This window comes from Cryptotermes secundus, unplaced genomic scaffold (assembly GCF_002891405.2).
Source record: "Cryptotermes secundus unplaced genomic scaffold, Csec_1.0 scaffold2726, whole genome shotgun sequence".
NCBI lineage: Eukaryota > Metazoa > Arthropoda > Insecta > Blattodea > Kalotermitidae > Cryptotermes > Cryptotermes secundus.
This window is the reverse complement of record NW_019735014.1, coordinates 137,119-149,288: the sequence shown is the minus strand read 5'-3', so window position 1 is coordinate 149,288 and position 12,170 is coordinate 137,119. Positions and strand designations below refer to the sequence as shown.

The 12,170-nt window shown below is 40.0% G+C and overlaps 1 protein-coding gene across 1 annotated transcript in view; it reads right to left on the bottom strand.

The window, feature by feature from the left end:
- The window catches only part of LOC117282691 (gastrula zinc finger protein XlCGF49.1-like), a gene marked incomplete at its 3' end in the record, with an annotated part of 14,991 nt that overhangs the window by 735 nt on the left and 2,086 nt on the right, over window positions 1–12,170 (bottom strand). The window contains exon 2 of the mRNA XM_033753345.1: window positions 7,058–7,225. Within this exon, the coding sequence (XP_033609236.1) occupies window positions 7,058–7,225 (168 nt within the window). The remainder of the gene's footprint in view (window positions 1–7,057; window positions 7,226–12,170) is intronic.

Genomic DNA, 12,170 nt, shown 5'->3' with positions numbered 1-12,170 from the left:
GGGGGGGATACGTATAGCGGAAAGGAAGTAAGAAAAGATCACAAAACATTTTCAAGATATGAAAGTAAAAGTAGCTTTTTCCGCAGGCAAAACACAATACAAAACATATTAAAACCAAAACCACAAATAGATAAATATAATAAAAATGGAATCTATCAAATGAATATTTAGATTGCCCATTTAAATATGTTGGACAAACAGGAAGAATATACAAAACCAGATATAAAGAACACATTCACGACATAAAAAGTAACAATAGTAACTCATGACATTCAAGTCATATACTGAATACCGGACATAGGTACGGCACAATAACAGACACTATGGAAACCATAACAACGGGAAAAAGGGAAAACATCTAAATACGCTGGAGAAATACCATATTTACAAAACTAGTAAAAAAGATATACTTATGAATGACACCAACATTGAAACACACAACCCTATATTTGAAATACTATACAAAATTACACAACAAAACATTATACCACTCCCATCTCTCCCCACTCCTCACAACCAGAACATATAAATACAGGAACAGTTACACCGCATCAGCACTAGTAAAGACAACACCACACATTGAGGAGCAAACACAAAACAGGAGCAAGTGAGTACAAAAAGTAAACAAACACAACATAATAATACTACTAATGATAATAACAATAGTAATAGTAATAATAATAATAATAATAATAATAATAAATAGAAAAGAACATTACTATAGGAATTTATAAATACAGATAGCTGACGTGAGGAACAAGTTTCCAAGGAAAACATCTTAATATATTTACAGAAATGATGACACCCTGGATGAAGTGACAAAGTTATAAAAGAATTTTATCTTATTTTAATTAAAAAGAAGACTACAGCATGTGGTTTTTAAAATGAATTGGAACAGTGTAACAGTGTAGCAGTTTTGACACAGTCTTAATAGAATATATGTTAACACATTCACGACCGGAGGGGCCAATTGCCCTCTACGTTTCTATAGCATTGCAGACCGGACGGGCCAATTGGCCCTTTTCTGATGCGTTATGTTGCAACCGACTATATCTTGCTGTGTGGCCATGTTGCATCATAACTACTGCATAGCTGACCTCGGGAATGTTCGCTAGCTTTGCCACTAACATGATCACGCTCATTTCCTGTCACACCCTAAAGAAAGAAGCATTTGTTCGAGTCCAAGCTTCCACGTATGAACCAGGAAGTTAGCAGTGCAACATGGATGAGAGACGAAAGCAGTTGCAGGCGAAGCGTTCTCTCAGAGAACAAGAAATATTAGATTTGTTCTCCGATGAGCTCTCAGATTTACCAACTGCTTTGTCTTCTGATAGTGAGGCCAGCATCAGTGAAAGTGACAGTGACAGGGGCCACAGTGCCCCAGAAATATTGTGTCCAGTGAAAGTGAGAGCTGCAATGAAAGTTCGAGTACCGGGACAGCCACATGGGGTAAAGTGGACAAAACCCCCACTTTGGGTAGGTTTACTTTGATCCGGGGGTGAAGCGCATGCCATTGGACCCAACGGATGTGTCTGAAGTTGTGTCACTGTTTTTGGAGATAGTTTCTTTGACCGGTTATGTCAGGAGACTAACAGATACTATCTCCAACACCGTGAGGCATACAACCGCACCTATAAAGTGTTGAAGTGGGTGGATGTCACTTCAATAGAAATGAAAAAAATTTTGGCTAAGATCATTCTAATGGGTCTTACGAAGAGAGAGATACTTTGAAGGATTATTGGTCAAGTGACCCATTTTTAGAAATTCCCATTTTCGGCAAACTCATGAGTCATAAGAGATTTGAGCAGATATGGTGGTGTTTGCATTTCAATAATAATGAAGTGCAACCTCAACCAATGGGCAGCCTTTTCAAAATTCAGCCCTTATTAGACATTTTGATTGAGAAATTTCAGACAGTTTATAAGCCAGAGCAACAAATGTCTTTGGACGAATCTGTGAGGGGAAGGCTTCGTATTCGAACGTATAATCCTGGGAAACTCACGAAGTATGGCCTACTTGTTCGTGTAGTCACGGAAAGCACTTCAGGCTATATAGGAAATTTATAAATTTATTCTGCTGAAGGCAAGAAATTGCAAGAAACTATTGTTTCTGTTTTGGGTCCCTATCTGGATCAAAATTATCACGTTTATCAAGATAATTATTACAACAGTGTGGCAACTGCAGAATACCTACTTTCAAGGAAAGTAAGTATTTGTGGTACAATTAGGGTGAACAGAGGCCTTCCTTCAGATCTGAAAGAGGAATGTAAAAGCCTGAAACGTGGTGACACCACATTCAGGAGGAAGGGGGACATTCTTCTTCAGTCCTGGAAGGATACTCGCATTGTGAATATGGTTTCCACTATTCACAATTCGAGTATGGTTGATGTTCAGAGACGCCACGGGCAAGTGAAGAAGCCTCTTTGTATTTCCAAGTATAATATGTTCATGAAGGAAGTTGATAGGGCTGACCAGTACTTGGCCTATTATTCCCTTCCTAGCAAAACAGTAAAATGGACGAAGAAAGTTGCACTGTGGCTTATAAACTGTGCACTTCTCAATTCAATTTCGGTTTTCAAACAGGTGAACAGAAATTCTGCTTTGAAATACAAAGCATTTCTGTTGAACTTGGAAAAAGTTTGGGCTACTGACCTCATGGTGGCGGCAGTACCTGCATCAGACACAGACGTAGTGCAGCTGGGGCCATCTGTTCGCACCCACAGGAGGCCTCATGTGGACCCCCGTGGACGACTCTTGGGTGATATGTGTAAACATACCCTCATGAGAATTGTGAAGAGTGAACATTGCAAGAAAAAGTACCCTTCTAGGCAGTGCCATGTGTGCACAGTCCACAAGAAGAAGAGTAGGACTGCGTATATCTGCAACTTCTGCATGATGCCTCTTCACAAAGGGGAATGTTTCCAGATATATCACATGCACAAGCACTTCTAAGAGCTCTGGCAAGTGTTCTCCAAAAATTTTAGTTCATAAAATTAATTAGGAGATTTTATATTAATTTTTAAAGTGAACAGTGCACAAGTTAGGGTGCTAGGCTTAAAAACCCCTGTCCCCTGGGTGATTTAAATATTTAAACAACCGGTCCGCAATGTGTTAAAAAACACTTGAAGATGGCCGTTTGAGACCGAAACATGTAGTGTCGAAGAGTGTGTTGAAGTGTAGAATAAAAAGTGTTGCAATTTAGATGGATTATAGACAAACGGACATTAATGTGAACAATTGCAATGGGACGCTGAAATACAGAATCACAAGTGACAGAGTGTGTTAGGAGAGAGGATGAGAAAAAGTGGGGAGATGATCGAGAGGGAATGAGAGAAAACACGCAAGTGTGCGGCGGTGTCCATCAGGATGTATGGCTTTTTGTGAGAGAATAAAAGGCGAGCTCTACTATGATTTTGTAACAGATTACAAAATTAAAAAATACTGCCCTCTGCAAGTCTCTACAGGAGTCTGTCTAATTCTGGATATGATCCTAAGATGGAGTGATAATAAATGCTGAGTTAAGGAATGACAGTACGATAGGCTGTGTACGGCCTAGCGAAACCCATGAAACAAAAATACATATAAAATGACTCAAATAGAACAGAATACAATCAAGTAGTTACTATAGGATTCTGACGATGGTGTATAACACATAAAGATATTGGGTTTTTGTCGTTTTAAGATAACTAAGAAAAACACGATGTTTCAGAAACTGGATCTGTTTCCATCTTCAGGTGAGGAAGAAACACCTATTCTGTTGGGTCCCTTAGGAAGAGCTAGCCTCAATCACCGGACAACCGATGTCCCAAAACACAAAGGCTATAAATACCTGAGACTAGGCTAAGTCCATGAGAGCTAATAAGAAAAATATACATTACAAATTGTTTCAAACATATACACGCGTGGACCCTGGATAGATAGAGCCGTAGAAATTTATGTCACGAAACCAAACTAATAACCAGGTCCATGACACCACAGCATGGATAGAAAGGAAAACTAGTAAAAAACTAATAGTGTCTAACTAGCGTCAACATTGGAGTAAATCACATCTATCTAATTTGGAACCTAATAGAAGTTAATAACAACATATATCACATCATACAGATCTTCTATGTGAATTTGTGACTTCATTGCTGATTATGGGGTTCCAAATGGGAGAAAAGTCCAAACTGGGTTGGCTAATTGGGTTGGCCGAGCATGTCATAGGGGCCGCTTCCTTGTATTTTCTGTACCTGATGTGGCTTTTAATATCCAAAATCTTAGCTTCATCCCAGGCTACCCTATGTCCCTCTTCATAGGCATGTTGAGCTAGTTTAGATTTTTCTAGAAGACCTTCTTTGAGGTTATGCCTATGTTCCCAGAGCCGCAGGGCCAGAGGTCTACCTGTTTTGCCAATGTAGCTTCTGCTACATTCATAGGGAACGCTATAGATGCACTGTGCCGTTTGTTGCGGATCTCTTTTCGGTCTGGTTTTCATAAGAGAGTTCCTAAGAGTGTTTTGTTCAGAAGATGGTCCTAATATTATATCGATTACCTAACCATTTAAACTTATCAGAAACACCCTTCACATATGGAATACATACAGAACACAGAGGTTTTTTCTGTTTCTTCAGATGACTACTGCCCTTGGAATTAATGACTGAGTCAATGAAGCCTTTGGGATAACTGTTCAACTGAAGATCATGTCTCAGGTTGTTAATTTCTTTGACCAAATTTAGTCAATCTTGGCATATGGTCGAGGCTCTGTCGTGGAGACTTTAAATCAAACCTCTTTTTACATGTGGCGCATGGTTAGATTTGAAGTTCAGGTATTGACCAGTGTGGGTGGATTTCCTGTAGACTTGTCTGACGAGTGCCATCTCTTCCCTGATGACCAGAACATCCAGAAAAGAGATTGCATTGTCTGACTCAGTTTCCATAGTGAAGCAGATTGAAGGCCTTAAACTATTAAGGTGGTTCAAGAAATTCTGTAATCTCTCTGGACCATGGGGCCAGACTACAAAAGTGTCATTCATGTATCACAGCCACAACGATGGTTTGTATGGTGCTGAGTCAAGAGCTAGGTCCACTGTGCTAGACAACCTGCAAAAGGCACCTCGTTATGGAAATGATAAACCAGATGTCCTTGTGTATGTCCAATAAGACTCTACAAAGCAATAATGATGTCTGTGCAAGAAAGATCGAAATGCAGAGGATAATGTCAGATGAGATGAAAGAGACTTTTATATATCATAGTGAGCATCACTGCTGAAACATCACACAACAGACCACATCATCGCCCCAGATTCCATTGTTGGTTTCAATGCTCGCTAGTGGGACTGGGCGTCTAAATACTAGTAAATACATGAGGTGGACAAAATAATGAAATCACTAAGAAACTGAGGAACAGAATTTGTGTTGAATATATTAAAGAACTTTGGTTGGCAACACTGGATGTTATTTTTCCTTTTGTTTACACTCTCTAGTGCACATGTCATTGCATTAGTGATTGTAATGAGTGACAGTCTGTGTCAAAGAATTGAAAAATGGAAGACTTGCTCTGATTTTGACAGAGGACAGATCATTGGTGTGCGTTTAGCTGGAGTATCTGTGACAGAAACTTCCACATTAGGTGTATCGAAAGCAAAAGTTTCTAAGGTTATGTCAGCATACATGAATCATGGCAAGACAACATCAGTGAAGAGGAATGAAGTGTAGGCGAAAATACACTTTAACAGAAAAAGATCGTTGTACAGTAAGAAGGACTGTTTAAAATATCACAGAACTATTGCAGCATAGGTGACAACTTGATTAAATATTTATCCTGAAGACCCTATTTCCACAAAAACTGTCCAACATGAGCTTCACAAATCTAATATCCACCTCTGATTACTGAAAGTAATTCTCAGATGCGTAAACGATGGTGTCACTACCATAAAACCTGGACATCAGACAAATGGAAAAGTGCCAGTGATATGGTCAGATGAGTCATCCTTCATGCTGTTCCCTACATCAGGAAGAGTGTTCATTTGGAGAATACCCATGGGAGCCTACAATCCTGAATGTCTGGTTCTAACAGTGAAACACATGAGCAGCAATATTGTGGTAGAGTATTCTGTTGGTCCCAATAAAACCATCCATGGCCGAATTACTGCAAGGGAATATAAGGACAGTTTGGGTTATGAAGTGCATCCCATGATCCAGATGTTATTTCCAAACAATGATGCAGTCTTGCAAGACAGCAATACCTCCATTCACACATCTGGAACTGTTCAGTCATGGTCTTAAGAGCATGAAGGTGAACTTCAACCTCTTCCCTGGCCAGCATTACCACCAGATTTCAACATCAGTCAACCACTCTGGTCAGTTTTGCAGACCAGAGTAAGGAACAGATTCCCACCTCCAACATTTGTAAAGCAACTTGAACATGTTCTTCAAGATGAATGTTATAAAACTCCACTAGAGACTGTTCAAAACTTGTATGAATCCATCAGAATAGGATTCCATGTGCCACTCTGTACACAGCCATATAAAAAGTAAACAGCATACTGCAAGGAGGAGGATGGGCCTGTGTTGGCACATTCCTCTACAGGAAGACTGGAGGTTATTCCTCACACACAGAATCTCAAGGTGACTGGTGCAGAAGGCACAAGTGTTAATAGGAGTCATAGTGTTAGACAGCATTTATGATAGTCTGGACTTCATTTTGGATTGGCGCATAAAAGTTTCTCAGACCATCTTAGAGTGGATTCCTTTCTTCTTCTTCTTCTTTTTTTCTCTCAGGGAGCCATGAAGGGCACAAATAACACAGACATTTATGGATAAAATGTAAGCATCATGAGCACAGCTGTATAAGAACATGGCATGTGGACAGACTGGGATGGTGGAAGATTCAGGTGGGTTGTGATGCCTGCTTCTCCTCACTTGCCCCATGTTTTGTACTTCTTTGCTTTTGCAAAAATGCTGCTCATGATTGTAAGTTGTTCATTAAAGCAAAACTTCATAAATCAAGTGTTCACAAAACGTGTGATACCTGTGTCTGTGAAATCCCACAACATGGACAAAGAGACAGAACTCACCTCAGGTTCTGCCTCTATTCCTGCAAATGTTAGTGGGACAGGATACTCCTCCACTTCTGCATCTGAAAATACCTCGGCTTTTATACTGAAGGCCGGATATGTATCATGAGAGGAAGCTGGGCACATCTCACTACACAGACCTCGTACTTTCTCCAAATCTGTAGGGTTCTGTAAAACCAAAAGTGCCACATCTATAATGGCTATGCATTTGTGCTACTTACAACAAGTTCTGGGAAGAAAAAATGCCTACTTTCCTTTCACAGCATATTGAGTATTTGATATGACACATACCACACACTGCCTCCTACTTCTGCATGTGTATTTGTGGCTGCCAGAATAAGTTTACCAAATTAGTGCCAAGGAATGTTCGGGCAGGACTCACAGACAGCAAGGTGATCTCATAAACCTCATTCTTAGGCTACTTCCCTCATAAAATTGTTGTAATTTTCGAAATTATGCATAGTCCTGTTTTTTATTTAAAACAATGTTTCAGAGACTGGTTCGGCACCTGTCTTCAGGTAAAACCCTATTCACTTGAGCTAAATCATTAGAGCTACTGCCTGTCTCTGGACATCAGCAGCAACGCAAGATAGGATCTATGAACCAACCACAACATAAACCATCAGTAAGAGTTCAGACAAACATGAAAAACATTAAAAAAATCCACACACGAAGCCTAGCACCTATTTCTATGTATTACTTAATGGCCACTGTCCATAAAATCAGTGTACGTTCAGAATATAAGCCATCATTAAAGAGACAAATTCTCTGTATAGTACCAATGTAAAAACTTCACATTCTCACATAATCTACATTGGTTGGAGTAGTATTTTTATGACTTCTGCTTCAACAATGAGAGTCCTGATCAGAGAGATGTCCAAGCTGGGGTGACTGAACAGATGATCTACCAGAGAAATGTGGCTGGATTCCTTACATTTCCTATAGGAAGTCAGTTCAATCTGTGAGACCTTGGAGAGAAGCCTGGGCCCCAAAATCAAGAACGAATATGCTGGTGAGGACCAGCATCAATTTGCTGGAGTAATGGACTCGACGCATGACCATGGTTAGTAGTCAGTCGAGGTGCACAGAAACCTGAGAGTTTGTACACCTAATTACCGAGCCGTTGCCTAGCAATGGCCATTTCCGCCGCCCCTGTATGGCTGCACTGTTTCGACTTTGAGGCGTCATGTAGACACTGCACCTTCAATTTTCAGACATTATTTAATGACTGATTTAGTGGACACCACCTGAATTTCCCTCAGGAATCTGGATAAAGTTGATATCTGTGAAAGTAGCTTAAGCGGTTTAATTTATGTGGGAGAAAGTTGATCTCTGGTGAACGATGAAGGAGTCCAGATTTAATTCTGAACGATTATTTATTGCAGAATTCAATGCTGTACTCTGTTAATTAAGGTAAATTGTACCATGATTGGCCAACTACATATCTTACAGGAGTGGATACCAAACACACCAGAACCATTCTGAGCTGTGTCTTATAGTGGTTTCAGCACAGACGTTGCCTGGTCACTCTGATGCTACCAAAAAATGCTCCAACCCCTCACTTGTGGTTCATATTAAGTTTCAGGGTGTCAGCTATGAAGCCCTTGCCAGGAGACTAATGGTCTCTTATTTCTATCGAACAGACAGCTCGCTGTCATGAGGGAACTCAAGAAAATTCCGAAAGAACAGTGTATTACAAGTGTATAACACTGCAATACATTGTTACGATATCTCATCTCATTCATGATTAACATAACCAGACTTTAACTTCGATCAAGGAAAAAATAACAAAATAAAAAAAATATATTAATTAATAGCTTCCATCTGATTTCAAGATAGCATGAAAGATCACTGTCAAGATATGACCCATGTCATATAATGCTCATACAGTGTTCCAAATGCCATCTCTTCTGGATCCAGGGGTTACACACAGACAGCAAGGTGATCTCATAAGGCTCTTTTCATTTTTTAAGAAGAAATAAAGTAGCCAACAGCTTTGTAAGCATGTTCCCACAGCAATGAATACACAAGCAATCACAAAAGAACTGTTGGACATAGTATTTTCTGTGTGGTCTGAGTGTATCCACTGCTGCAGGAATTTGTTTACAAACCCATTCCCTGGTATAGGGAAGTCTTCTGACTAATATGGCTTCCTGCATGATATCACATTAAATGTGGAAGTTACTGGACATTGTATGTCCTATGTGGTCTGGGTTTTATCAGTTACTCAATATGTAGTGAAAGGAAGTAGGAAACTAGTTCTTCCCACAATTTCTTCTATTTTTTGAAAATAAGTAGGCTAAAAATAGGACAGACTTCCCTTTCTCAAGGCATCAAACTGATAACAGCTGATTTTTAAATATTTCTTTTCGGAAACTTCAAAACGGCTATGAACTGCTAAGTGCATGGAGCAGAGCCCTTCTTTAGAAGCTAGTGGTTACTCAGCTGATCTAGAATATGCCTGCCTTTTCGGAAGTAAAAGTTCATTACCATGTTCCACACAGCCTCTTATGGGTCTGTACCTTAAGAGATGCAATCCACTCCACACCTTCTGTCATGAAACAAGACTCGAGGGGTGTATTCTTGTAACGTCACTTCATTACTCAACGCCATAACAATTCAACACAAATGTTGAACAAGTCGTTTCACAGTCACTCTCTTCGTATAACAACTCTCAATATACTGCAGAACTGTTTAACTCTCCATGCTGGCTTCCACTGTTTTCTGTCTGGCTTCACAACAAACACACACACTCACACACCGCTCAGCCAGCCTCTTATACTGTTCCCTGTTGCCCCGTGGTAACAGCAGTGTTCCCTGTTATGTCACAGTGGGGAGTGGGTGCCTACCACCGCTCCTCTGCTGTTACATCACCGCGGGGTGTGTGTTTACTGGTCTGTTACCACAGCACCAGCAGCGGCTCCTATGCTGTTATGTAACCATGGCAATGGTCACCTAACACATCTGCTCTGCTGTTATGTCACCGCTGGCAATGCTTGTTACCGCGTCGCGCGGAGTCCACAATCCTCTACACCCTCCACATTAATTCTTTAAATGTGTTTCAATCAGTTATTTATTTTAGATTTATTAATGCAACTTCAGTAAATGTTTCAATGCGTGTGTGCTTATTAATGCACCATTATATTTCATTCACACATTTTCATCAGTCACATGACTCATTTGCTGAATGTGATGTTCTTGATGGTGAGAGTAGTCTTTTGCAGTTTGAAATGACTGGTGTGCCTTGTTATATGTAAGTTTCTGTGCAAATATGTTGTCACTAGCCCATGTTTATTGGGTGTGGTGTTTGTGCTTGGTGAGTGAAGATTGTGTTTTAACCCTTAGACTGCCAAGTCCTGCAATAGAACTAACTTCTTGAAATTCCATTTCTTGGCAGAAATTTTCTACTGAGTGACTTAACATGGAAAAACTACCACATTATCACTTTTCCTGGATAGTCTCTTTCCAAAAACAGAGATACCATGTATGCGAGATGTTTCCTCTGGAGACAAAACAATCTGGAGGTAAACTACTCACCCCATCGGATCTCTGGGGGAGAGTGTTTCTAGAGGAAATGCCATGCAGGCGTTACAACAAGAAAAAGTGCAAAGATCAGAAGGAACACCATGGCTACAAGATTGGTATATGGAATGTAAGGACCTTGAATCAAGCAGGCAAATTGGAGAACTTGAAAACGGAAATGCAGAAGAATGAGGTGTCTGTTCTAGGTGTCAGCGAAGTGCGGTGGAAAGGACAAGGTGAAATAAGAAGTGGTGATTATACAGTGTATTATTCTGGAGGTGAACGGGCTGAAAGAGGTGTGACAATAGTGGTGCATAAAAGTGTAGTGAGGACTGTTAAGAAGATTGTTTGTAATGACAGAATTATTGCTCTGAAGTTAAAGGCGGAACCAGTAGATATACTGATTATGCAAGTGTACATGCCAACATCAGAGTATGAAGATGATGAAGTGGAAAAAGTGTATAACACAATTGTAGAAATTCTTCAGGAAGATGGAAGAGGTGACACAAACAGCATCATATTGGGAGACAGGAATAGCATTGTTGGAGATGAACCATATCAGAATATTGTTGGATCACATGGACTAGGAAGATGGAATCACAGGGGTCAAATGCTTATTGACTTTTGTGAACGAAATGGACTGATTGTCAACAATGCTTGGTTCAAGAAGCCAAAGAGAAGAATTTACACATGGAAGGCACCTGGGGATTGGAGGAGGCATCAGCTGGACTACATCCTTGTAAAACATTGATTCAGAAACAGTGTGAAGGATGTGAAGATGCTGCCTGTGGCAGATATTGACTGTAAGCACAACTTACTGGTTGCCAAGTTTTAAACCAAGTTGAAGAAAATTGTAAGATTTCAAAAGCACAGACCTAGATGGGATTTGGAGAAGTTATATGCTAAAAGACAAAGTGTGCAGGAGACCCTAGAAGAGAAACTCCGTGCAATTGAAGGTGAAAGCAGAATTGCTGAAGTGCAGTGGAACAATATAAAAGAATACATGTTAGATACTATCAGTGATTTGGTTGGTAAAGTTGAGAAGATAGCAAGAAAACCATGGGTTACACAGGAGATGATGAGTAAAATGGAGGAGTGAAGGAAATAGAAGAATGTCAACAACGAAGAAGGCAGGAGGAAATACAGGAGACTGAGGAATGAATTGAAAAGAGCCACGGACAGGGTCAAAACGGAAAAGCTTGAGAAGATATGTAATGAGATTATAGAAATTCAAAGAACAAGATGTTATGATTTGATGTGCATGAAGACAAAAGAACTAGGATGGAAAGAGAATCATGGGATTCAAAATATTGGCCTCGAAGACTCCCAGGGGAATAGAATAGTAGATCAGAGGCAAGTGCTGAAAATTTGGGAAAATTATATTACAGAACTATATGATCGACCTAATCGGCCAGAAACCTTAGAAGTTGAACAGGAAGAAGAAGTAGATACAGAAGAGAAAGAACCATATGTTTTACAAAGTGAGGTGGAAAAAGCTATCAAGGAAATGAGGAAGGGAAAGGCTACAGGAGATGATGATGTACCTGGAGATGTGCTCAAGTTACTGGGAGAAGGTGGTTTGAAAACACTG